Raw genomic sequence first — 24414 nt, forward strand, 5'->3', positions numbered from 1 at the left:
TCTGTGTACATGGGAGCATATCGCGATCCCTCGGCCATTGGTCCCTCTCTACTCTACAATATGCGTTGGGCGTCGGTGTTATTAGGATTTCAGTGGCCTAAAATAGTGGGCGGTCCATTTCATGTTACATATAAACACATAGTTACACACCAAATATTGCATTCATTAATGACCATCATTTACTTGTTATGCTTAGAGGTTTGCATTTGTGCAGACACCCTGCGGAGGAAGCGTGGAGAAGAATGGGATGCAAAATATGCAAACATGCCCGAGATTTCAGAAATTCTCGGCGAACTCGTCCGCGGCCGCGATGCTCCTCCGGCCTGGACAGCAAGCCTCGCAGCAAGCCCCATCGTGCTCAACAGGGTCAATCGCCAATTAATTGCTATCTCGCTGAGCGGATAGACTCTCAAGTTTTCTCGGAGGATTCCAAAGGCCGATAATTCCTGTCGTACCCCGTGCCCGGCACCGCCGCAACGTCTACAAAAACTCCCGTCCAAGCGGATTGACCTGGCCGTGCTTCCTCCCCAGCACCATCTCTACAACCAAAGGAGCATTCGGTCCTTCATATACACCACCACAATGCGTCCCGCCAATTTCCTCCGGGCTCTTCAGCCCCTGCGCTCCTCCATGATGCGCTCCACCACCACTACTTCCTCCACAACAGCGCCCTCTCTATACCAGACCACCCTGCGCTCCCTCACGACCACCGTCCCCCGACTCAACGAGCAACAGCAACAACAACCACAACAACAAGAAGCCGACCTATCTTCTTCCACTACTACTACCACCACCGCCGCCGTCCCCCCCTCCCTCCGCAGCTACCCCTACAAGACCAAGACCGGCACCGTCGTCTCCGTCGGCCGCATGGACCGCACCGTCCGCGTCAGCCACCGCCACACCATCTGGGACGCACACATCCAGAAGCCCTACCCCAAGATAACGAACTACCTGGTGTCGGATCCGCGGAACTCGCTGCGCGAGGGCGACGTCATTGAGTTCTCGTCCGGCTACCCGAAGAGCCGGAATGTGCGCCACGTTGTGGAGAGAATCATTGCGCCGTTTGGATCCGCTATTGAGGATAGACCGGCTGTTTTGACTCGTGAGGAGAGGGATGCTGAGCGTGCGGCTAAGAGGGCTGCTAAGTGGGAGCGTAGAGAGGCGAGGAGGGCCGAGGCTGGTGTGTCTGAGAGTGAGGGGAAGGGTGGGGAGCATGTTGGGAGGATTAGGAGGTTGGTGCTTGAGAGGACTGGAGGGGTTGAGGTTTAGGTTGTGTTTGATTTGAGTGAGTGGATTTGATTGAGGAATGGAGGACGAGAGGGGGGTTAGAGATGAGAGGTTAGATAGATGGGTTGGTATGGTTGTTGTGGGGTTGGTTTCCTTTTATCTCTTATCTGTTCCAATATGTTGTATGTAAACATTGTGTGTCTGTATATTACTAGCTATTTACTTTTTCATGGCATATTGTGCTTTTGTCTTGGATTGGCTGTTGGGTTGGTTGGTTGTGTGTAGATGTGTAGCTGGGCTGGATATCACTAGGGTCTGAGGGCATATATCAAATGTGCAATCCTGTAGCAAGGCACTATTACCCTTTGTGCATGGTAATACATTTACTGCACTCATCTACTGGGGAATACACAGTAATGTTCTTAGTACGATATCCGGTAGTTCCCACTGCACGATATACAGCGACATCCAACCTCAATTAGTCTAGACTACTGACTCATGCCACATACATGTAGGCAATTGAAGAAGCAGGAAATAACCGGGCCATGACATTTAATTCTATGATATAGAAGGAATAATCCAGGTGAAATGCATGCACTGTTTTGAAGAACGATCACGTGACTATCATTTTACTTGCGGGGTTGAGTATAGACTCGAATGTACATTATCCTGTAGTATGATATTTTACTGGTTACTTTGATAGGTATCATCAGTATTTACAAGATGTATTAAATACTGTTCTCCGGAACATGTCTGTCAAAACGACATGAAAGTGACCTCACCTCCACACAGTAAATATATGCCTGCAGATGTACTCCCAAGTACTCCTACATCACAGGAGACGACATGCACGAACAGTGAAACAACTAAAACCAACAACATGGAAAGAACCAGCATTCACCAAACTCAAAATATACATAATATATAATCTATCTTTTCCATATATCTACTACTACATACCCTCCCAATAACTATATAAATCCCCCACCCAAATTGGTACCTGAACGGGCAGTCAGTACTCGAAAGTTGGTTCGCCGCCAAGCCAAGCCTTTTCCATTGGGTCGCGAAAGTCACCCCAGCGACTCTTGATCCGTTGTTTACTTTCCAGCTTCCCTTTTCTCTCTCCTCTTTCAACTTTCTTGTTGACTTCATCAATTTCTCCCCCCACTTCCGCCTCCATTAAACCTTTTTTCTTCTTCCCCCCTGACGTCGCGCTGTCACCCCCCCTATTTTCGACACGCCATCCTTTTCTCGAAAACTAGTTCCTTTATTCATCCGGCGAACCTAACCCGAAGCAAAAAGCCCCTCTCAATCAGAACCAACCTTTCTGTCAGTCAACTTTCCGCCGCCGCCGCCGCCCGTGCACGAGATCTGCGATCGGAATATACGCTACTACGAATAAACCCCAAGGTGTGTGTGCGTGTTTGTGTGGGTGCTTTATTTCAGTTGTTAGCGATAAGGTCCGTCGCTATTTGGGGTTTCAAGTTATAAGCCACTTCAGTGATTGGACTGCACGCTTGCGAATTAACCGAATCGAAGTTCGATGCTGACTGATTGCCAATCTGCAGACTTATTTTTAGATATTCAATATGGCCGAGGAGGAGGATTTCTCTTCCTTGCCATTGACGGATCGGTTCTCGCACAAGGTTAGTTTGTCGCTGTTTTGCTCCCGGTTCCCCATGTTTAGGGTTCGCGGGGTTGTTATTATATATCTGAATACTGACATGTCTGTGCTCTCGGATTAGAACTGGAAAGCCCGCAAGAATGGATATGAGGATGCGAAACAACAATTTGAGAAGTCGCCTGATGAGTCGGATCCCGTTTTCACGCCATTCATACAAGATCCCGGCTTGTGGAAAGGGGCTGTGGCAGACTCCAATGTCGCGGCTCAACAAGAGGGTCTTGGATCTTATTGCGCATTCTTGAAATTCGGTGGTGTTCAGGCTTGTACAAGGTATGTTTCACGGAATATTGATGCTGTTTGAACAATTCATGGTGGTTGATGGCTAACATGTGTGGTGAAGGACCCGAGCAACTACCGTCTTCCCGATATGTGAAAAGGGTCTCCCATCCACGCGACCCGCTGCCAAAACGAATGCGATCGAAGCCCTGTTATTATGTGTTGAGCTGGATAAATCGGATCCCGTCATCGAAGAAATGCTCCCCGCTCTGTCACACAAAGTCCCCAAGGTTATTGCCGCTGCGCTGGCAGGATTGAGAGCAATTTATCACAACTTCGGTTGCAAGATTGTTGACCCCAAGCCTGTGTTGAAGGCCTTGCCAAAGGTTTTCGGCCATGCCGACAAGAATGTCCGTGCGGAAGCGCAGAACCTCACTGTGGAGCTCTACCGCTGGCTGAAGGAAGCCATCAAACCGCTTTTCTGGAACGAACTCAAGCCCGTACAGCAACAGGATTTGGAGAAGCTGTTTGAAAATGTCAAGCAAGAGCCGGCGCCCAAGCAGGAGAGGTTCACGAGGGCACAGCAAGATGCCATGGCCGCAGCCAGCGCTGCGCCAGAGGGTGATGACGATGAGTTTGAAGGAGGTGAGGAATACCCGGCAGAGGAAGATGAAGGAGAGGTCGATGCTTTCGACCTGGCCGAGCCCGTTGATGTCTTCTCCAAGATCCCAGGTAACTTCCAGGAGCAGCTTTCTTCTTCGAAGTGGAAGGATAGGAAAGAGGCCCTGGACGCTCTGCACACTGTATTGAACGTTCCCCGGATCAAGGATGGACCGTTCGATGACGTTATTCGTATGTTGGCTAAATCCATGAAGGATGCAAACATCGCCGTTGTAACCGTTGCCGCCAACTGTATCGAACTTCTTGCCAAGGGAATTCGCAGTGGATTCGTCAAGTATCGGCCTACCATCATGTCGCCCATGCTGGAGCGCTTGAAGGAAAAGAAGCAGAGTGTGGCGGATGCCCTGGGTCAAGCTTTGGATGCAGTATTCATCGCGACTAGCTTGTCAGAGTGCCTGGAGGAGATTCTCGAATTCCTCAAGCACAAGAACCCTCAAGTCAAACAGGAAACACTCAAGTTCTTGATCCGTTGCCTACGTACAACCAGAGATGTTCCGGCGAAACCGGAAGTCAAGTCGATAGCTGAGGCAGGCACGAAACTCCTTACTGAATCTACTGAGGTCAACCGTGCCGGAGGAGCTGAAGTTCTCGGTACCTTGATGAAGATCATGGGCGAGCGGGCGATGAACCCCTATCTGGACGGTCTCGACGACATCAGGAAGACCAAAATCAAGGAATTCTTCGAAACAGCGGAGGTCAAGGCAAAGGATAGACCTAAGCCGATCGTGGCACCGCCGAAACCTGCCCCTGGAAAGAAGGTCGTGGCGAAGAAGCCTGCACTGGGAGCCAAGAGGCCGGCTGCTGCCGCGCCTCCTGTCGAGGAACCCGTAGCTGCTCCGTCACCCAAGCCCGCAAGGTCCGTTGCTTCTAAGCTTGGAGGGCCCGCCAAACCTGGTGGTCTGCCGGCTCCTGGCGGTCTCAAGAAGAGGCTCGGTGGCCCTGGAGGAATTGCATCTCCGCAGCGGCGGGTTGTCTCTCCTCCCACGGAGGAGCAGCCGCCTGCACCGGCACCTCCCAAATTTGGTCTGGGAAGAGGACTTGCAGGCCGACCGATTGCGAAACCAGCGGCTCCTAGCGAGCCTGCGCCCGCTCCTGCAGCTCCTCAATTCAGCGGAATCTCGGCCCTGGAACGAGCTGAGTTGGATGAGCTACGTGCGGAGAAGGAGCGGTTCATGCGTATGGTTGAGGACCTGAGGTCTGAGAGGACCAAGCTGAACTCGCAAGTGATGGAGCTTCAAGACCAGAACGCGCAGCTAATTGAAGACCACACAAGGGATGTCCTGAGTATCAAGGCCAAGGAAACCCAACTGGTTCGCGCACGAAGCGATGCAGAGTCAGCGGAGCAGACTGTCCAAAAGCAGCAGCGGGAAATTGAGCGCCTGAAGCGTGAGCTCGCAAGAGCTCTTCGTGCTAGTGCCATTAGCCCTCCCAACACCCTACCGGAGAATATCGGTATGCCTATGTCCGAATCAGGCTCCGTATACCAAGAAGATGGCCGTGCACCGATGTCACGGGCTGGTCTCATGGGCTCGCGATTCGAGAGCTCACGGCCGCGCTCCTATGCTTCGGCTAGCCCGAGTGAGGAGAAGGAGAACAATGGCCTGGAATCCTCGGGACTCAGCGCTAGAGAGGCAGGGCTTGGTCGGCGCAAGCTCAGTCCTAGCTTGGGTACCGGCTACTCTGGCTTGGGAAGTCCGACTCGGTCATCAGGACTGGGCTCGGGCAGTGCTTCTGGCGAAGAACAACCCGCCAGGAGTGCCGAGCCAGCGGAGAGCTGGAAGAGAGCTGCGGAAGTAACCAGCCAACTCAAGGCAAGAATCGAACAAATGAAGGTATGGATCAACGATAACCTGGTTCCCTGATCTGTTCCTGGCGAAACATTTGCTGACTTGGAAGTGCAACAGGCAAGGCAAGGGCTTACACGACCACCCTCTCAACGCTGATGAATGAATGAATGACACGACTACTCTCCACCTCCTTTTACACCTACCTGTTCCCCGGAAGTGTTCTTCATTCTCATTTCGCTGAGTTAGCTTCATTGTCTCTTTTATCTTCTCATTGGGCGGGTCTTTCGGTCAATATTCTTCTTCCACTACCACCATCTATACACTCTAGTTCGGATTGCTTTTGCGTTTTATTACATTGGGGTGTGCGCGGACATTCTCTTGCCTGGACTGGGAAACAAATGGGTTCAAGGGGGGCATCTGGGTGCATTGATTTGATTTTGTGTTTTTCTTTGTGTTTTGCTCCATACCATCATACCATACCATTGCCATACCTTGTTTTTGCTTGAGTGATTACATGACTTGATTGATGTATAGACAACCAAACCTTTCTGTACCATGTTTTAATGTGATGCTGTATTGTACGGGTCATGACTTGTTTGCTCTATCGATATGGTTGGCTTGCACTGCATCGGCAGTTAATTTTGTGGGGCCGGATTAAAGGGCTAGATCAGTCCAGATAAAATTTTCATGGCTTTTCTGCTTAAGTCCACCTGAATGAACACAAGCGATCGATCTAAGACTTTTACCACTTACTTCGATCTACAACTAAGATGTACATATTGCAGACGTCACATGAATGCTCAAACTCTCAAGACAACTTCCTACAAAGTTCACACACACACACACACAAAAGATAACAAAACCGGAGCTGTGGTTGTTGTTGATGTCTGAAATAGCATTCATGGGTATCTGCAACGTGTACATGAAGAGTATAGGAAAATAGGATAGGATGAAGAAGAAGGGTCATTAGAAGTTTCGTTGATGGTATAAGATTTTTTTTATCCCGTCGGTGTTGTTAGTAGCTCGCTGGTTAGGCTAGCTAGCTTTTTAGACACGGATAGCACCCTCAACGGCCTTGCGCTTCTTCTCCTGGCGGGCAACAGCCTTGGCGCCCATGATACCACCACCCCAGTGACGGCGGGACTCCTCGTACTTGTCGGAGTAGCCCTCCTTGACGGCGGAGAGGAGCTTGGCGAACTCGGCCTTGTCCTCGGAGCGGACCTCGGTGAGAGCGAGGACAGCGGAGGTCTATAATACCATATATTAGTTGTCTGCTACTACTAATATATAAAATAGAGTATATAGGAGTAATGGAATTGACATACCTTCTTGTGAACAACAGTTCCAAGACGAGCCTTACCCTTAACAATAGCGTAAGGGACACCCATCTTGCGGCAAAGAGCGGGCAGGAAGACAACCAGCTCAATGGGGTCAACGTCGTGAGCAATCAGGACAAGGGAAGCCTTCTTGTTCTCGACGAGGCCGACAACGTGGTTAAGACCGTACTTGACGTTGTAGGGCTTCTTGGAGACATCCTCCTTCTTCTTGCCCTCAGCGACGGCGGTGGCCTCGGCGTGGAGACGCTCCTTCTTCTCGACCTTGGTCTCGGGACGGTACTTGTTGAGGAACTTGAAGGTCTGGGCAGCGGTGTTGCGGTCCAGGGTGTTCTGGAACTGAGCAATGGAAGGAGGGACCTTGAGACGGAGGTTCAAGATCTTCTTCTGGCGCTGAAGACGGACATACTCGGGCCACTTGACGAAACGGCCGAGGTTGCGCTTGGGCTGGATGTCCTGGCCAATGCCGAAGTTGCGGGGGCGCTTCTCGATGAGAGGGTTCTATTCATACCATGTTAGTATCCTTCATAGTTAGTTAGGGTTTGGAGTGGTGAGTGCCTACCTTGGGAGCCTTCTTAGCGCCAGCCTTACCCTGGGGGTAAGGGAGGGGAGCAGTCTTCTTTCCGGACTTCTGGGCAGGCTATCATTGAGAAAAGAAGATCAGCAATCTTGTTCCACCATCTTGCTGCATCTTCCTTGAACTCTAGGGAGGATACACAAACTGTCCCAGAAAGAAAGATCAAGTTTCCATGATTTCCCTGAGGGAGCAGTTTGTGTAAAACCTCCAGCCAAAAATCATCGCTGATCACAACCCTCCTCCGCAATCGTTTTACAGATTGTGAAGAAGAGAAGCGAATCAACGGAAATTTGTGTCGCTTCTCGACATGTTGCGATATGAAGCGAGACGGAAGCAATTCTCGTCTCACGACATGTTTCGCAGCGTATAGTCGATAGGCTCAATTCTAATTGAATAGAAGAGGCGTGAAATGGACGATTCTATGTGCTTACCATTTTGTCGACGGGATCCGCGGCGGCGTTGGGTGCAGGATTGACAGTCAAGAAGAAGAAGAAAAGAAGAAGTTCAATTAATTTCGCGCTCTGAGAAGAAATCCATTAGCGCCATTTGCTTGTGTGGGCCGCGGGCGGATTATCTTGTTTGCCGGGGCTGGGTGTTGGTTCGGTCAGGTGATCTAGGGTTAGCCCTCGGGGTTGATGTAGCAGAATGGGCCAATCATGTTGGATGTCTCTTACATGTATTTGCATGGCAGTCTAGACTTTGATGATGGTCGTCTACTAGTATTCAGTTGATATGCGCACTCATTCATTTAATGGATTCTCTATTACTTTAGTGGGTCCATAGCATGCAACACACTTATTAGTCGTACTGTTCTCGAGACATCCTCGATAGTCATTTAGGTCAAAGGACATCTATAAATCTAATTCCCAACATACATCCACTAGAAACGCCAAACTCATGCTCAGGTATCCATGACACTATCCATCTATATAGCACACCAACAGCCATCCACCGAACCAAACATGATTCAAACAAAAATAGCAACCCATATCGTAACCTAATCGTAACATACCCCGACCCATCAACTCACGCTCACCTCACCTCCAAGCCCCCAACCCAGGCAGCCCCGTCCTCCCAATCCCCGAACTAGCCGCCTGAATAGCCCTCTTCTTCCCCAAATTACCCTCCTGATCCCTCACCGCCGACACAATCTTATCAATATTCGTCTCCACCACCACACCGCCAACAATCATCTCACTCAGCACCGCATGCATAGTCTCATACCCGAAGATGAGATCCAGCTCGCACACGTTCTCGAACATGCGATCCAACGCCTCCACAAAGACCTGGATCAGATCGATCAGCGCCAGCGGCGACTCAGTCGACGTGGAGATCATGATGAACGACAAGGTGGCATAGTTCCGGTAGGTGATTTGGGTGGGGGCGTCGGAGGGGCCGTTTTCTGCGCCGGAGCTGGCGCCGCGGGAGAGAAGTGGTGGGAGGGGGAGGAAGTTGCAGGCGCTGGCGGGGCGTTGGGAGACGAGGTTGTAGATTTGCGCGATTAGGGATTGTTTGGTTTGGGTGTCCTGGTTGGTTGGGCATTGTTAGTATGGGATGCTTGGTGGGTGAGGAGTGGGTTGGTTGGGAAGATGCGATTGAGTGTAGACTCACGATCTGTGTGTAGAACTTGGTTAAACGGGGCTGTCCGTTGTTATTAAAGACGAGGACGGCGTTGATCATCTTGGTGCAGTGTCCGCGGGGCACGGGTGATTCTAGCTCGGTGTTGGACGTGTTCTGCGGGCGATAGAAATCGAAGGATGACTCCTAAGTATGAAGTAAGGATAGGCGATCAAGCCAGTTGGTGGAAAAGAGCAGCACGTAAAAGTAGTGACCGTGTAAGGGGGGGAATAATGACCGATGATGAGCGATAGATGAAGCTGTCTCTCAGACTGCCTTATCGGCCTGGAGCGGAGACTCGGCAAAGGTTCCCCGAGCTTCGAACCGCAGCTCGGAAGACTTTCTTATCCGGGGACAATTTCTGGAGAAGCTCTTTGATTTGGAGAAATCCATCCAAATACTACAAGTCGATCATTGCACCTCTTCCGTCTAACTCGGCCGCTCAGCACATCATGAAGAACCGAGTCTTCTCATTAAGGCCCTTCTGCCTTCCCCAAGCGCAGATCCTCCCCATTCGTCGCAACTATTCGACAAGCAAACCTCCGAATCCGCAATCGCAACCTCAACCGCGGCCGCAGCCCAACAACAAACTACAGTTCAAAGACATCCCCGCCACAGCAGTGAACTACTACTGGGACACACAAGCACCGGATGAAGGCCAATTAGCGTACGCAGACAAATTCTTCGCTCCCTCGCGCCACTCCCCAATCAAGCTCTGGACCCTGAGCAAGTTCCGCACGACGCCGCTCTCCTCGACGACCCCCGAAGTAGCGTTTCTAGGGCGGTCGAATGTCGGGAAAAGCTCATTGCTGAATGCCCTCATGGGGCAGGAGATATGCTGGACGTCATCGAAGCCAGGGCGCACGCAGACGATGAACGCATTCGGTATCGGAGGGACAAAGGGCGGCGAGTCGAAGGTCGTGTTGCTTGATATGCCGGGATACGGAAAGGGGAGTCGATCGGAATGGGGGAATGAGATTATGAAGTATTTGAAGAATAGGAAGCAGTGAGTATTGCACATCTTATCCTAAGCTTATATGGCATCGACACAGGCTAACAAACTGTCTAATCATATAGACTCCGCCGCACCTTCATCCTCATCGACGGCCAGCACGGCATCAAGCACTCCGACGAAGGCATACTCGAATTGTTCCGCCACTACGCCATCCCACACCAGATCATCGTCTCGAAAGTTGATAATATCATGGCGGCGAGGACGAGTCAACTCGCCTCTGGAGTAACAGAGGAACGTCTGCTCCAGACACAGAAGAAGATACAGGAGCTCCGTCCTATCATCCAGCCTGTTGGCCGAGACGAAGGTCCCGGTGCTCTGGGCGAAATTCTGACATGCAGTTCGAAGGTCCTCCGGACTCCTGGAAATTATCTGGGTATTAGTCCCATTCGCTGGGCTATCTTGTCTGCTGCTGGCTATGATGGGATGATGGAGGTGAAGTCTAGCCATGGTCAACCTGATCTGACGGGGTCGAGCATGTCCTCTGGGGCTGGACCTTGAGGGGTTTTGGTGCATTCTCTGGCTGCTGAAATGTTCGTTGATAGTGCGCACTGATCCTTATGGACTGGCCAGCTTGGCTAGCTGCGAGAAGGATCGCGCGATGGGGCTCTGCTGGTCTCATGTCGCTGTTGCTGCAGCGATTATCTAGTGGATGTTGAGACTGCTTTACATGCTGAGTAGTTATCATTCAACATAGAGATGCAATACTGGGTCCGTGGAATAATTCACGATATGTGCGGCCTCGTACCTCGAGCCGGGCCCAGGATATCACACCGCTCAGCCTGCACCATGGTTTTTGGACTGTTAAGGACCGCGCCACCTTACACCGCGCTTCCCGGGGTGGGCGGGGTCAAGTAGGAAAAGCGGAAAAGCTAGTCTCATCTTCGACTATGTTTACGACGGAGCCATGCGCTTCCAGGCTAAAGATGCTCGACAAGGGTTCTTCTCACGTGCACGAAGATGCTTACGGAAGAATAGGATAGCTGGATTGTAAATACAAGAATCATATCGTATTCGATTGCAGATAAAGCCACTTCAAGTCTATAGTATTCGGATATAAAACAGAGACGGGGTAGTCGGAATATGTAGAAGCTCGGAGACGGGAGCGCCCGTGTTAAACAGAGGCGGACAGGAGGACAAAAGGATGCATATCGAGCATGCGGATGTGGTATGATCGAGGAGGTAAGAGAGAAGAGTTATTAGACAAGAGGCTGATTGGTGAGTCCGTTTTGAATGCCAAAACGCCTGTCCGTCATGATGCAGCATGTCAAGGGATGCTAACCGCGCTATGCAAACTCTCATAAAGGTAATTATAGTTCCATTGATTGGGGGTATCGTAGTTATGTCATGGTTCGAATATGTTGCGAAAAAGAAAAAGGGGGAATATAACGTGAGAAATTGCCGTTCGTGTTGCCTGTCGCAGAGGACACAAGAATCCTTCATCTGCCCAAGCAGTGAAGTAGGCAGTCGGCGACAGACGTAGTATGTTCAGGCGTCCGAAAGGTCGTAATCTTCGTCGGTGTCACTGACTTCCTGACCCCATCTATTAACGACGATGCGTCTTCCTAACTGTTCGCTTGGTACTCCATCGCGGGAAGCGCCAAAGTCAAGGACCTAAGATTTCTTAGTGAATGGCAATTGAATGCTTGATAGACTGAACTTACCTCAATGTATGTTAAGCTGTCACGCTGCACTGCAGCGACACATCTCCGGTCGTTGAACTTTACCTGCCACACGCCACTGAGGTCGGTGAGAAGGTCCCGGACACAATCTCCGGTTTTTACATCCCACATCTTCAGTGTCCGATCTGATCCAGAAATGACCTTCTGGCCATCATGCTGGAAACAAGTGATTGCACCAGTGTGAGCACTCAGCATATTCCTGCACTGCCCAGTTTCAGGATCCCAGATCCTCAGCGTAGAATCCGCAGCCGCCGACACTAGACGATCACACTTGAGGTCAAGCAGACCAACAAGGGACGTGTGGCCTTCCAGATTGTACAAGATAGAACCCGTTTCCAATGACCACACCTTGACCATGTTATCCATGGATCCACTGATACAACGATTCCTCTTATGGTCAAGAACGACACTATACACCTTCAAAGTATGACCTTGAAGCCGATGTACAGTCTCTCCTGTGGATATTTTCCATACACGCACGGTGCAGTCATAGCTTCCACTCACTAACGTGTCACCATGCGCTGCGATCGCCCGGACAGAGTGCTGATGCCCAGTGAGGACACGGACAAAGTATGGGCAGTCTGTGTCATCGACATGAGGTCCGCTCTGATAATAACCCGGATCTCCTGGTTTGGGAAGTTTCCAGACACGAAGGTTCGAGTCACGAGAGCCTGTAATGATCAATGGTTCCTTTGGCATCATCTCAGGTGTGCCATCCGCCTTCTTTCCCACCTCGACCGGTAAGACAATCTGCAGGCAGCGCACGGTAGAGGTGTGGCCATGAAATATTTGAGTGCACCGAGCCTTTTCGATGTCCCAAACTCTTACCGACCTGTCGGTAGACCCAGAAACCAAAGTGTTGCCATAATACTCAAGTGCCCATACACCACCTTCATGGCCTTCAAGAGTGGCCTTGAGCTCACCAGTCCTAGTGTCATAAACATTGATGTTCGTGTCATCGCTCCCAGTAAGCACCTTCTCCGTATCGAACTGGAGACAAGTGACAACGTGGCGATCATGGGCGCGGAAGGCGATGTGTCTTGGCTTGACAACGGGTTTCATCCAAGCCTTGTGGATTGAATGGTGACGCTGATAGAGCGATTTGTAGAGGTGAAGACCGCGAAGTGATGGCAAGCCGATCTCTGGATATGGGACGGCCGCCGCAGCAGCATTCGCAGCCGCATAAGGTCCCTCCGAAGCCGAAACCTCTTTCCTCCAATCCGAAGACTCGGAGTGATCAGTGCCACTGGAGGAGATCTTGCGCTTCGAAAGCTTACGGCTAGACACACGGGTGCACGCTTTCCTTTTAGGCCGGCGACTCACGGACAAAGTCCTATCACTAGACTCACCAAAGGCTTGCAAGGCAGGAACAGAAGATTCTGGATCTGGCTTGATGAAAGGAGACATACTCATGTCCTTCTCAAAATCCTCGCAGCCATTCGGAAATTGCCATCCCCAGCCCTCCCTGATCGCACGATCCAACTCGCCCTCGGGAAGAACATATCCGTCCCTATCAAAAAGCTCCTTCCAGGACTTTTCGTCGGAATTAATGATATGCCTCCATTTCTTGGACACCTGAGCTGCGCGGCACATGGTCTGAACGTCGAAATATTTCACGATGTTAAGACTGAGCTCGAGCGGAAGCAGGGACAGGAAGTCACATTTCAAGGCAGGGTTGACAACGTCCGCAACAAAGTGCAGCGTCTGTTTCGGGCAGCGCCTCAGGAATTGGTACATCATATATGTTTTCATACTGTCAGGTACTGAGTCAAAGAAGTCCAGCACATTGGGTATATCCATCATGGAAGTGGGGCGCTGCATCATGGGTCCGGCAAGCTGTTCGGGCTTGGCAACATACGTCGCTTCGCCGTTGGAGTCCCCTACGGGCAAAGGCCCAATAAAGCGAGAATCACTGTTATCAAAGCTAGAGTCCGTGTCCTCTTGTTCTTCACCAGAATCGAAAGAGGAATCGATGTTCGCGGCATTTAGAGCCGCCACTGGAGACAAACTGGGACTGGGCAAGCACATATCTTGGGCAACGATATTGTCGATAAAAGGCTGTGAAGATGACTCCGTAGGCAGATGCTGGGAATTGTCACCCGGTGCATCATAACCTGAATCCTGACTTGCAGCAATCCCGGTCAAGTGTTGCCGAGGGTCCGACCCTGTCCTTTCCAATGCAGGTCTGGCAAAACCGGTCTCAGTAGCGCAGCCAGATTGTCTGTCATGTTCCTGCATGATAGTATTTGTACGCAAGGTCTCTTTTCTGGCGTCCACTGTCTGCGAGGGCCCCTGAGACTCGACTTCCGAGGATAAAGGAGACCGTAGTAATGTCTCCCTACGAGCATTACTCGCACTGTGAATCCTCCTTCTCGACAATATCCCTTCCATGGCGTTATTGCTATTGGTTTCCGTCTCCGGGGTGGCTAAGCCAGCCACGGTAGGATGTACTGGCGTGGAGCCATGAGAACGAGCGGGACGGAACGAAGGCTCTGATGGCACTCGCGCGGAACGTGCCCGTAGTGATCCTTGTTGTGCTTCCGTAAGCCGACGCTTGGAGATCGACAGGTGATTAGATTGTTGGTTGGAGGTTCTATGTGCAAGACGTCTTGATAGCTGGTTATCGTCCGAAGTGAAGGAGGCCACAGATCGCACAAGACCGTTCGAAGTTTTGAGCGCGTCATTCTTCTCATGCAACTATAGAAGTCAATATACAAGGTCCAGGAGTCAAGTCACGTAGCCGGAGAGTAGAAGGGCTCGTGAAAAACAATAAATGAAGACATACCTCGTTCAATGTGCCCGCAGCATCTTCCGGTTCATTAAACACAACCGACTTACCACCAAGTTCAAATCGTATATTTCGCAACGCCGATGGTGTAGGGGCAGATGCCAGTGGGTACACCTTGGGATCCAGATCCTGCGTCGCGCGTGGCGGCCTAATGAGCACAGGAGGAAACGTCGTAGTGGTTGTGGTTGTCGTCGTAACAACAGTAGTTCGGGTAGCAGGGGCGAAGGAAAATTGACCGACGGAGGTACTGGGAGACCCAGGACCGAGGCCCCGACCATTTCCATCTTCCTCCATGATAAGGTTGCCGAAGGAATATGCGACCGACTCAGTGGTATGTCCGAAGTTGGGTTACTAGGAAGAGCGTGTAGTAGCGTGATGGCGTGGCAAGGATGAATCAGCTTCGACAGACTTGTTGGCTATGACGCATCAGATATGGCTGCTGGAGGGCTGTTTCGTGTCGAGGAGCTGGTGGTGAGAATGGGGGATTGTTGTTTATGTGATGGAGTTGATCGGCCGTACGTCCAGCAAGAAGTCGGTGTCAAATGAGGACCGCCAACAGGTATACACGCCCGCAAAGAGCAACCGAATGCGCACAGCTGTGGAGGAGTGATCGTTAAAACATGACCGTGAGTACCGAACGAATAAGGGCCTGGACGAGGTGTGGAAGATAGGCCGGTGTGTAGAGAAGGTGAAGGGAAGTGAACGAGGGCAGGCTGTGGCGTGCTCTGCTGACAAGGAGGTGTTGGGCGGCGGAGAATGATCGAGGGAGCTGAACCAGAAGGTGGTTGGTTGTGCCTCCTTCAGGTCAGGCTTAGGCTCTTCGCAGCAGCCGGCGGTTCTGTCCTCAGTGGCTCCCGGCTAGCCCAATCTGGCGGCTTCCCGAGGCTGGTGGCTCCGCAATGTGAAGACTAAATCCTATTTAAAATATATTGACGGCCGATGATTCCCCATCTGTGAGACAGAGAGAGAGAGGAGAAGAAAGTGTGAGGAAGAAAGATAGCAGGCAGTAGAAGAAGGATAGTTGTAGTGATGGAGGAAGAAAAAGGAATGGAAAGAAAGAAAACAGGAGCAACGGAGACAAATGAAAAAGGGTCAAGGAAAAAACCTTAGAGGCAAGGCGGGTTCTGAATTTGCCGTCCTGCAGTCGGGGATCACCCAGCGCTCGGAGCAACTCTTCCCTGGGGGTGAGAACCACTTTCCAGGATCGTTATAACGATGTATCCAATGGTGGAGTTGACGGGTGTTGTGCCTATTAGACTTATGACTAGATTCTTACCCGGGAGGGGACTGGATACAGCACTAACTAACAAGTTGCTTGCCCACATTAAAGTACTAATTATTTATTACCAGATAATTATCCTACTACGTACGTATGAGGGTAATTTGTATCAACATGACGGTGCCTGCTTTGTCCCCACTGATCTATTTCTCCATTCCTCAAAGACTCTCACCTCAAAACAAGGAAATTTAAAATCGTTTTGTCGAACCGCTGTTGGTGTTTTGTGGATGGATGATAGCCGCCGCCAGATTCCATCATCCCAGATCTCTTCACACTTGACAGATATGGCTCCAGCACACCCACTGCATATGACATCTCACTTTTTACGTTTTTTTCTCGTGCCTTCGCAATTTCATTCGATATGTGACCTCAGACTTTCGCAGAATTTCCAGTAGTCCTTGACCCAGTAACCGTTGGTTTTCCTGGCTGGCTTCGCCACTGGTCCAATACACGTGACTTGGTGGGGTCCATTGTATCGTCCAGAATTCCTTCGGCGTCTTTTTCGATTCGATGGTTCAACTGCTTGCGGTAGATAGATGGAAGAATACACAGGTAAACTTGCTGGCTGGAATCTTCGGTTACCGGTAACCGACCATGCAGTTTAGTGCACTTAGCAACCACCCCATATCAATTTCCCCATGAAGGAGCTACTGATACACTCATACTTTACACACATTGATGCTTATCAGTTACACATCAGTTGTTGTTCAGATAACTACTTGAAAAAAAAAAAAAAAAAAAAAAAAAAAAAAAAAAAAAAAAAAAAAAAAAAAAAAAAAAAAAGAAAAGTCTTTTTCTCAAGATAGGATGGCAACTACCTGGGTGTGAAATGTGGACAGAGAACATTGCGGGGAAATGCCAGAGATAAGTGCGTATCACACAGGATGAGGGGATGGGGGTTGTGGCTCGTAATTTCATCTACCGCGGGACTGCCCTATCGACTGTTTCGGACCAGCGTTATCAGCCAGGCATGTGTCTGACTTCTAACCAAATTAGCTCCAACTACCCCAAATGTACTATCTCTTAGGTGCTACTAAGTAGTAGCGATACAATTTGTCCTCTAGACTACCAACCTGCGAATGGACACTGCTTCATGAAAGGGGTATAAATACCCTTTCGATTAAGGTCAAGCAGATCAAGTTGATGCATCATGTTTATCTTCCCTACACGATGTCTCGGACAATCTTCTGTCCGTTTGTTGTTCAGGAGAAACCGCTCAAGAATGCAAACCGATCATTTCATCGCCATAGCATTATTGGTTGTACCACTTTTGAAGTATGTGGTATCTGCAACATTGAAGTGACGGGTAATTTTCAGATACCAACCCGACTTCACCCCCTCTCTATATATAGTTTCAAACCAGTCGGGGACGACGTTACGTGAGACGTGAACTTCCCCCAAACATGACATAAGAAGACATACGAAGTAATTGCACTATTGCCTCCATACATACAGAGCAACCCTTTTATGGCCACTGCCCAATTCTGCTGTAAAGAAAATTCAGTATCAATGGAGGGACAAACGCACTGGCAACTCCCGTGACCATACCGTGGGTATTCGTTTGTCGTCAACCTGACTTTGGTTCTTCACACGGTGCCTCAATCCCCAGCCTCATTCTTCCTAGCATGATTTGCTGACCGCCATCTTTCATAGTTTCACTCCTGAATACCTACATGTAGCGCAGTTTCACTATATAGCGACCCAGCATGGTTCGAATTAAGTTCACCGGGCCTCCGTCGACGGTCCAGGTACAGACTCCGCAGAACCTCCAGTCCCTTGCCGCTGACAGCAAGTCTGTTGCTCGCATCAGGGCACAAGATGTGATTGAAGCTTCCGCTATCCTGAAGCTCCAAGAAAACATGCATCTACAGCAACTACAGAGCCTAGAGATGGTCCAGATCATGCTACATGTCTCGGTATGCGGCTTTTTCTCTCCCATGATACGCTTTCATATATCTGATACCACTACATAGTTTGGAACACTTTTTTATCTTCGGTTCGTTGGGTGCCGGTCTGAAAATCCCTAGATCTGAGCCAGTCTTATATGTGTTGCGTAGGGAGTTTCTACCGCTTCCGTGTTTCGACGATCGGGACTTGAGAGAAGCCCAACGTGAGGGCGACCTTTCTTATCGACAGTTCATTGACAAGCACACGCACAGAGAAGACATCGCTTCCAAAGAAGATGTACCCTTTGGCAGAGGCAAGAAAGGTCAGCCGCTGAAGATCATACTCCGAGGATCAGATCCCAAAGCGGATATGATTCTTGATATTCTGGTCAGTTTCCATTATCGCTGGTAATGATCCTCTCTATTTACATGCGCAGGAAACTGGCATCTTTGATGCACTTAGCAAAAACGTGCTTGAAGCTGTTCAATTGACCATACTGGTCGATAAGGATGCGCCCGAGCATGTGCTAGAATCATACACATTCTCCTTTAGATACACAGGGGCGGAAGGTGATGTTAATAATCGCCTTGAAAGCTTATCTCTCGAACAAATGGGCTGTGTGGCCGACATGAAAACTGCACAGACAGCCCGGATAGGCCTAGAGACGATCGTACGGCGCTTGATCACTCTTAGTGCCTTTCTTCCCACTCTACCGAGTATGTACCTTTATACAATCACCTGAACTGCTGCTGATAATATGTCCAGACAAGAGAAGCTTAGGGGTGCATCTTTTCTATACGGAGGATTGCCCTCCTGACTATGAGCCCCCGGGGTTCAATGGGGCCGATGATGATACGATCAAATTCCCTCTCAGCGAAAACTGGAAAAGGGAATCGCAATCTTGTGGACAAATGAACAGTGGACGGCATACGTAAGTGGCCACCCAAGTTTGGTAACCTTGACTAATTAAATGGCGTAGTGTTGGGCTTAAAGTCACCTCGCTCAAATGGACCGGATCCGAGCCTGAGGGAGCAGAACCGCTGCCTCAGATACCTCCTGATCTTGAGTTCAACGACCCCGTACGAAGAACGAAAGATATTGGATTTGATGACAAAGAAGACATCTTACGTACACTGGGAGGTAGTGGCAGTCTATCTATGGAGAACGGCTTACGCCAGGACACTGATCTCTGCTTATCTCTTTGTAAGAAAACCGAGAACGAAAAAGTGTCGACGCAGGATCTTGTGGATAAGCATCAATTACAAATGATGCTACCTGTAAGTTGAAGACCCATGAGGATCGAGCATTGAGACGGTTGGCAAATTGACTAATTTGGATAGTCGCAAGGGATTGAAGGTTCGGATGGTGAACTGGCACCTACACAGCCACTTAAACCTGGCACCGCCTTTGGGAATGGCATTGCGACGAGATGTCAGAAGTTTGCCCTTACGGAAGAAAGCAGGCACAATATCAAGGAATATCTGCATTCAGACGACTCTAATGCTACGAGAACAGCCGAAGATGAAAATAAGGTCAGATGCCAATGCGGCTGGGATGGTGAAGAGGAGGCCATGGTAAGTTGACAACCCATAGGTAGACCAAAACTAACTTTGATAGGCCCAATGTGCCTTTTGTCATACGCGTCAACATTTGTTATGCTATGGATACGAAGATGCCCATGACCCAAGAGTCCCCGACATTCATGCTTGCTATCACTGCTTGCTTATGCCGGACGAACCTCATATACTCAATCAGATGAGTCGTTTGGTACTCTTGAGGAGAGCCGTAAGGATCATTCTAAATGAGGGTTATCCCCATAGAACGTCGCTATTCACACAAAAGCTACGTGAGTACCTCAGAGTCTATATTGCTGTACCCTCTGACCCTTCACAGATTGCAACGGGCAGACCCTTGTCCAGATTATAGATCTGCTTAAAAAGCGCAGACTCCTCCAGCCGACCCCGGGAAGTAAAGTCAAAGGATTTTCACTAAAGGGTTTGCCCAGGTTCATGTTCCCTAGCTCAGGGGACATACAAGCCAGGCTACAAGCGGAGATACTTAGCCCCATGATCAAGATTCAGCATCATGTAAGCTAACCTGCAACGGAAGGCAGATCATAACGCTAACCTACTCCAGTACGTCCAAGACACCCCGCAGGACTCGCTTCAACCATCCCAAGTAGTGACAAATGATGAGCTACACAGCACCACAAGATCCTTTTCTCAGGAAGATGAATTGGAAGACACGCTTCTTGATGCTCAAGAAGGTGGAAGGAAGACGCCCGTACCAATGGAGAAATCCACAAGCATGGTAGCAGAAACCGGAAGTCGAAAGAGACTGGCGTCACTGGCAAACGAACAAAGCCAGCCCCATACCCCAAAACATACTGCTCATAAAGATGCGTCCACATCAAGAAGAGTCAGTGATCGAGTCTTGAGGAAAGACAGCAGGAACCAAGCCGAACAGCAAGTCAAGTCCGTCAAAAACGTAACTCCTCGCTCCAAGCAAACGCCCAATCGTCGGACTCCCAGCGAAGGCAGTCTACGCCGCAGCAACCGCAAGAGACGCAAGATCAGCAATTACTCCAAACTTGTTGATGTTGGCGCAGAGCAATCCGAGAACGACAGTTCCTAGTCGGATACTCACCCCGAGCACGAAAGTTATCGCTGTCTCTTACTTGAAACAGCCAAAGAAAGCCTAAACTCACTTACTGGACATTACAGGTCGACCATATATGCGTCAATGAGAAGAAGATGGGACAAGAATGGCGTCATTAGAGGAAACTCCTTTCAAGATAGTGGTTCGAATATCCGTGCACCCGACAATCGAGGTATCCGGTCAGTGCAGTGCACCCGCAACCCCGGTGTTTCAACCCAGCAACTATTGATTCAAAAATGAAGCTTAAGGGTCCGCTCGGGGAGGAGAGAGTGGAGAGAATTGGGCCATGGCACGAGCAGGACCCTGGAACGTCTGGAGATGAGAGAAGCTGAGTGATTAGCAGCTAGCTACTTTAGCTACTTACCTTTTATGTATTCCGGAGCATGATCACCCATCACCATACTCGGAGCTATTCGGGCCCTTGGCACTGACTGTATTCTACATAGCTTAGTAGTAACTCACCGAGATAACGAAAACAGAACATGCACCCCAAACTTACAGATCATGGACACTGTTTCATAGTTAGACAACAGCATACCCACTAAAGTAAAAGAGAACAGCCTATTGCCCCTCAGGTAGCAACGAAGTGCCAAATATAGTCAGTCCTGCGCGCCAGCCAGCCAGCATCATGCCTCCACTAATAGTAGCAGTAGTCCTAGTACATCAGAAGCCACTGCTACACGTATTCCTTCTTTATCATAAATCAGAGCTACTACACACACATACCATCTGAATCCCATACACACCAAAACTACTACCAAACCAAACAAAAACTTCCAACAACTCCCTATCTTTCTGACTTGTCTCCCCTACCCAAAAAAGCGATGACACTCTCTGACACGAAGCGTCCAGAATTTCTCCATTCGTTGGTATTCGTGCCATGGAAGCCCTTGACCCTGAAAAGTCCCTGACAGGTTTAAGCTCATGGCTAAGTAACATGGTGAAACAACTCCAGGTCTGGCCCGGCAGTTCGGTGCTTGCCGGACTGCCGAACCAACCACTTACCTCTCTTCTGGGTTTCCTTGTGACCGAACGACTCCGTTTACTGCTGTAAAAAAAAAAGTATCTTTGGGGGAGGGGTTCTGTGTGTAGTTTGGTTGCGTGGTCGGTCTAGGAGGGTTGGTGAAACGCGCGATGCGATGGGCTAGGTTCGCTTCGCAGTTCTTCTTCTCCTGATGGGTTGGGTATGATGGTGTAGTGTAGTATAGTGTAGAGGCGATTGGGGTTTATGATCGACGGACATATACCCACCCACTTGCTCACTTACTTACTTACTCCTTATTCACATGCTAACAGGCAGCCCAGTAAGTAGTTAGTAAGTACGCAGTTTGCGCGCTGCACGTAAGTAGTTATCCGCTCGCGTATCGATCTCGGCAAAAATGCATGTGCTTAGATAGAGTAGACTAGATAAGAATCAGTATCTGAATAGATCCGAATCAAATCATATCTGCTAGTAAAGTAAAGTATTCTGCTCCGTGGTGCTGAGCCGTCATATTCGGAGCATTGTCGAAAGGGGGATTAGATCGATCGTGAGGGACGCGGGAGTGGCTACAGGCTAACAGGGGAGATATCCAGAGTTCCAGACTAATTCAGGTCCCCGAGCACTTTTACTCTGTAGGGATGGAGCTAACAATAGGTCGGTACCGATAGTTAGAGAAGTGTCAAGTCCGCAATGTCTATTTTCGGGTAGACGAGCATACAATAACTCAATGCGGGAATGATAGACGTGGGGATCCGAACTCGCTCAGGGCGGCAATCAGGTCAAATTCATGCTGGAGTTCCCTCAGGGCTGAACCAATTCTTTGTAAGTGCTAGTCTCTGTGGATTCAAACGTTTGAGACCAGGGCGAGGGAAATTTTTTTCTCGGGCTTTGTTTTCTGCAGGTTGTACTATTGCAACGAGCTTCTCTATTTTTGGTTTCTAAAGATTGGTTCAGATGTTTTCTTTTTCTTGTTCGGGGGAGAAAAAGCGAGTAAATATCAAGGTTTGGTTGATCGCCACGGACCCGATAAAAAGGGGCACTAAGATTCGAAACTTCCCAATTCCCCGCAATTGAAGCTCCTTAGCAAGTGGATGGGGAGAAAGTGGTGCTATTGTCGACTATTTGACCCTGACAAAGGTTAACCTGGGAAACTTTTGGGGTCTGTGTGGATGGTTGTAACTATTGGCTTGTTTGTAGATTGAATGCTTGGGCCGAAAACTGGGGATGCTCTACCTCATTCCGCCTTGGTAACTAGAGCACCTCCAGTGCTGAGATGGTCTTAGCCTGGAGCTTCGGATTGCGAATTATGCACTTAAGATATGAATGCTTAGTACGTAAATGGATTCACCAAGAAGTCTGCTATTAGTTGGGACTTTGTGTGACCCAGATTACGAAGGCGCTATTTTCCGTTCAGACGCGAGCTATGCAGAATATTGGCAGGTTAGAGGAGCTTGAGATAGACCCAATGGCTTGAATCACCGAACCTGCAGTAAGCAGTATAGGTGTTCAACAACCAGTCTCGCATGCGTTTGGAGCAAAGAGCTGCTATTCGCCATCCAGGAGCACAGTGGCACCTTATGCAGTACCTCGTCGCTAAGGAATCTGCAATTGATCTGACGTTGTTTGTGCAGATTCAATGATTTGCTGTTCAAGCTTATCAACAGTCCGTCCTCCCCAGTAAGTTTCTGCCGAACGGCGTGGAGCTGGCTAGAGCTCTGGATCCTAAGGTTTGAGAGTAGACAACTCGCCGAGGATAGTCGAGAGGAGTCGGATAAAATCACCGCTGCAGCAAAGACGTTTAAACCGACGATACAACTCTATTGACTCAAGAACGGTAGGAACCCGCGGATCCTTTGTTGTACGTAGCAACTGCGTACTAGAACTGTGGATATAGCTATGGAGGCTATTCGCAACAGGGGTCAGGGAGACCTCATGGGGTAACATAAGCTTTTCCTTTCCACAGGCACATCCTGCTAGCTTATATAGTGCTGTTAATCCTTTCAGATCTGTTTGCGTATGGTTTCGGGAGTACCTTCCATATGCTCCAAATCGTCTGGGGTGAGGCTCCAAATTGAACCGACGTCTCAGTGACCAAAGGAGTAAAGCATGTGGCCTTTCCTTAAGGCCCATTCAGAAGGGCATATATGAGCTTCTCTTGCGATTAGTGCTGCTAGTAGGATTGAAATAAGACACTGAGTTCCACAAGCAGAAGATCACAGCCGAGTCACACAAGACGAACAAGAAGAAATCGAGGATAGTTATGCAAGTCGCACGAAGAACCACGATCTTGTAGGGCACTTATGATGGAAGATTATCGGTTGAGCTTCATTGGTAGATGTCTCGCTCTGAGTGTATGAGGTCACGTCACCAGGTGCGCGTCTAAAACCTCAGCGTCCGGACACATCCGGTAAGTTGACGGTCGGGCGGATGGCGGCTTGGCCGATGATCTGCAAAATTGACTTTGACGGACAAGGAGCACTGAAGAGCTCTGGACGCTGTTCAGTTTCGGTTTTCCCCTACTGCAGTTACTTCCATGATGGAGGAGCTAATAGAGCGGCACAGAATTAATTGCCCGAGAGTGTGTTGTGGTGTAGACCAGTTGTGTAGTTGACCCTAGTTCTGGCTACGGCCATGCCATGCTCAATAGGGGGTGACCTCTTAACAATGGCAACCATTGCACACAAAAGGAGCCGGTACAATTCCCCATGGTCTACTTACCCAACTATGCTGATGCCAATCAACTTTGTTCCGATGGACTGGTAGGTTTGAACATCAACCTTCGATAAGGTGTCTTAACGGGGCGCTATTCCAGCAACTTTCCATGGAAACCTTGCAATGGCTTTGTCGATTATTGACGACGATCGAGTAGCACATGCATCCAAGATTTGAGATTGTGCGTTGAGGGTTGCATTATCCTAGCGGAGACTGATGCCCTGTGCACGACTATTTGCCTCACAGCCATTAGCGGGATTGTCACGGGCGTCAACAGGGCCAAGGGATGGT

The 24414-nt window shown here is 49.6% G+C and overlaps 7 protein-coding genes across 7 annotated transcripts; 4 read left to right on the forward strand and 3 right to left on the reverse strand.

Moving 5' to 3' along the window:
* Window positions 1-582: 582 nt before the first annotated feature.
* Window positions 583-1269, forward strand: AtWU_08297 (uS17 family ribosomal protein; the record flags this gene model as incomplete). Its single annotated transcript, XM_035503405.1, has 1 exon — window positions 583-1269. One exon carries the CDS (start codon window positions 583-585, stop codon window positions 1267-1269), a length of 687 nt encoding a protein of 228 aa, XP_035359298.1.
* A 1547-nt stretch (window positions 1270-2816) lies between these two features.
* Window positions 2817-5751, forward strand: AtWU_08298 (putative spindle pole body component; the record flags this gene model as incomplete). The annotated part of the gene is made up of 4 exons (XM_035503406.1): window positions 2817-2873; window positions 2973-3181; window positions 3252-5640; window positions 5713-5751. The coding sequence occupies 4 exons, from the start codon at window positions 2817-2819 to the stop codon at window positions 5749-5751; spliced, it is 2694 nt and encodes an 897-aa protein (XP_035359299.1).
* An 891-nt stretch (window positions 5752-6642) lies between these two features.
* Window positions 6643-7940, reverse strand: AtWU_08299 (60S ribosomal protein eL8; the record flags this gene model as incomplete). Its single annotated transcript, XM_035503407.1, has 4 exons — window positions 6643-6843; window positions 6921-7430; window positions 7492-7569; window positions 7938-7940. 4 exons carry the CDS (start codon window positions 7938-7940, stop codon window positions 6643-6645), a joined length of 792 nt encoding a protein of 263 aa, XP_035359300.1.
* A 603-nt stretch (window positions 7941-8543) lies between these two features.
* On the reverse strand, window positions 8544-9186 carry AtWU_08300 (putative AP-3 adaptor complex subunit sigma; the record flags this gene model as incomplete). The annotated part of the gene is made up of 2 exons (XM_035503408.1): window positions 8544-9032; window positions 9118-9186. 2 exons carry the CDS (start codon window positions 9184-9186, stop codon window positions 8544-8546), a joined length of 558 nt encoding a protein of 185 aa, XP_035359301.1.
* A 389-nt stretch (window positions 9187-9575) lies between these two features.
* On the forward strand, window positions 9576-10636 carry AtWU_08301 (translation initiation/elongation factor MRX8; the record flags this gene model as incomplete). Its single annotated transcript, XM_035503409.1, has 2 exons — window positions 9576-10129; window positions 10201-10636. 2 exons carry the CDS (start codon window positions 9576-9578, stop codon window positions 10634-10636), a joined length of 990 nt encoding a protein of 329 aa, XP_035359302.1.
* A 987-nt stretch (window positions 10637-11623) lies between these two features.
* On the reverse strand, window positions 11624-14899 carry AtWU_08302 (F-box/WD repeat-containing protein; the record flags this gene model as incomplete). The annotated part of the gene is made up of 3 exons (XM_035503410.1): window positions 11624-11749; window positions 11800-14514; window positions 14603-14899. The coding sequence occupies 3 exons, from the start codon at window positions 14897-14899 to the stop codon at window positions 11624-11626; spliced, it is 3138 nt and encodes a 1045-aa protein (XP_035359303.1).
* Window positions 14900-17590: 2691 nt separating this feature from the next.
* On the forward strand, window positions 17591-20405 carry AtWU_08303 (putative meiosis specific protein Hop1; the record flags this gene model as incomplete). Its single annotated transcript, XM_035503411.1, has 10 exons — window positions 17591-17800; window positions 17858-17880; window positions 17942-18158; window positions 18208-18487; window positions 18537-18702; window positions 18751-19048; window positions 19112-19345; window positions 19389-19617; window positions 19665-19858; window positions 19908-20405. 10 exons carry the CDS (start codon window positions 17591-17593, stop codon window positions 20403-20405), a joined length of 2349 nt encoding a protein of 782 aa, XP_035359304.1.
* Window positions 20406-24414: the final 4009 nt, after the last annotated feature.

Source organism: Aspergillus tubingensis (assembly GCF_013340325.1).
Source record: "Aspergillus tubingensis WU-2223L DNA, scaffold_9, whole genome shotgun sequence".
Classification (NCBI taxonomy): Eukaryota; Fungi; Ascomycota; class Eurotiomycetes; order Eurotiales; family Aspergillaceae; genus Aspergillus; species Aspergillus tubingensis.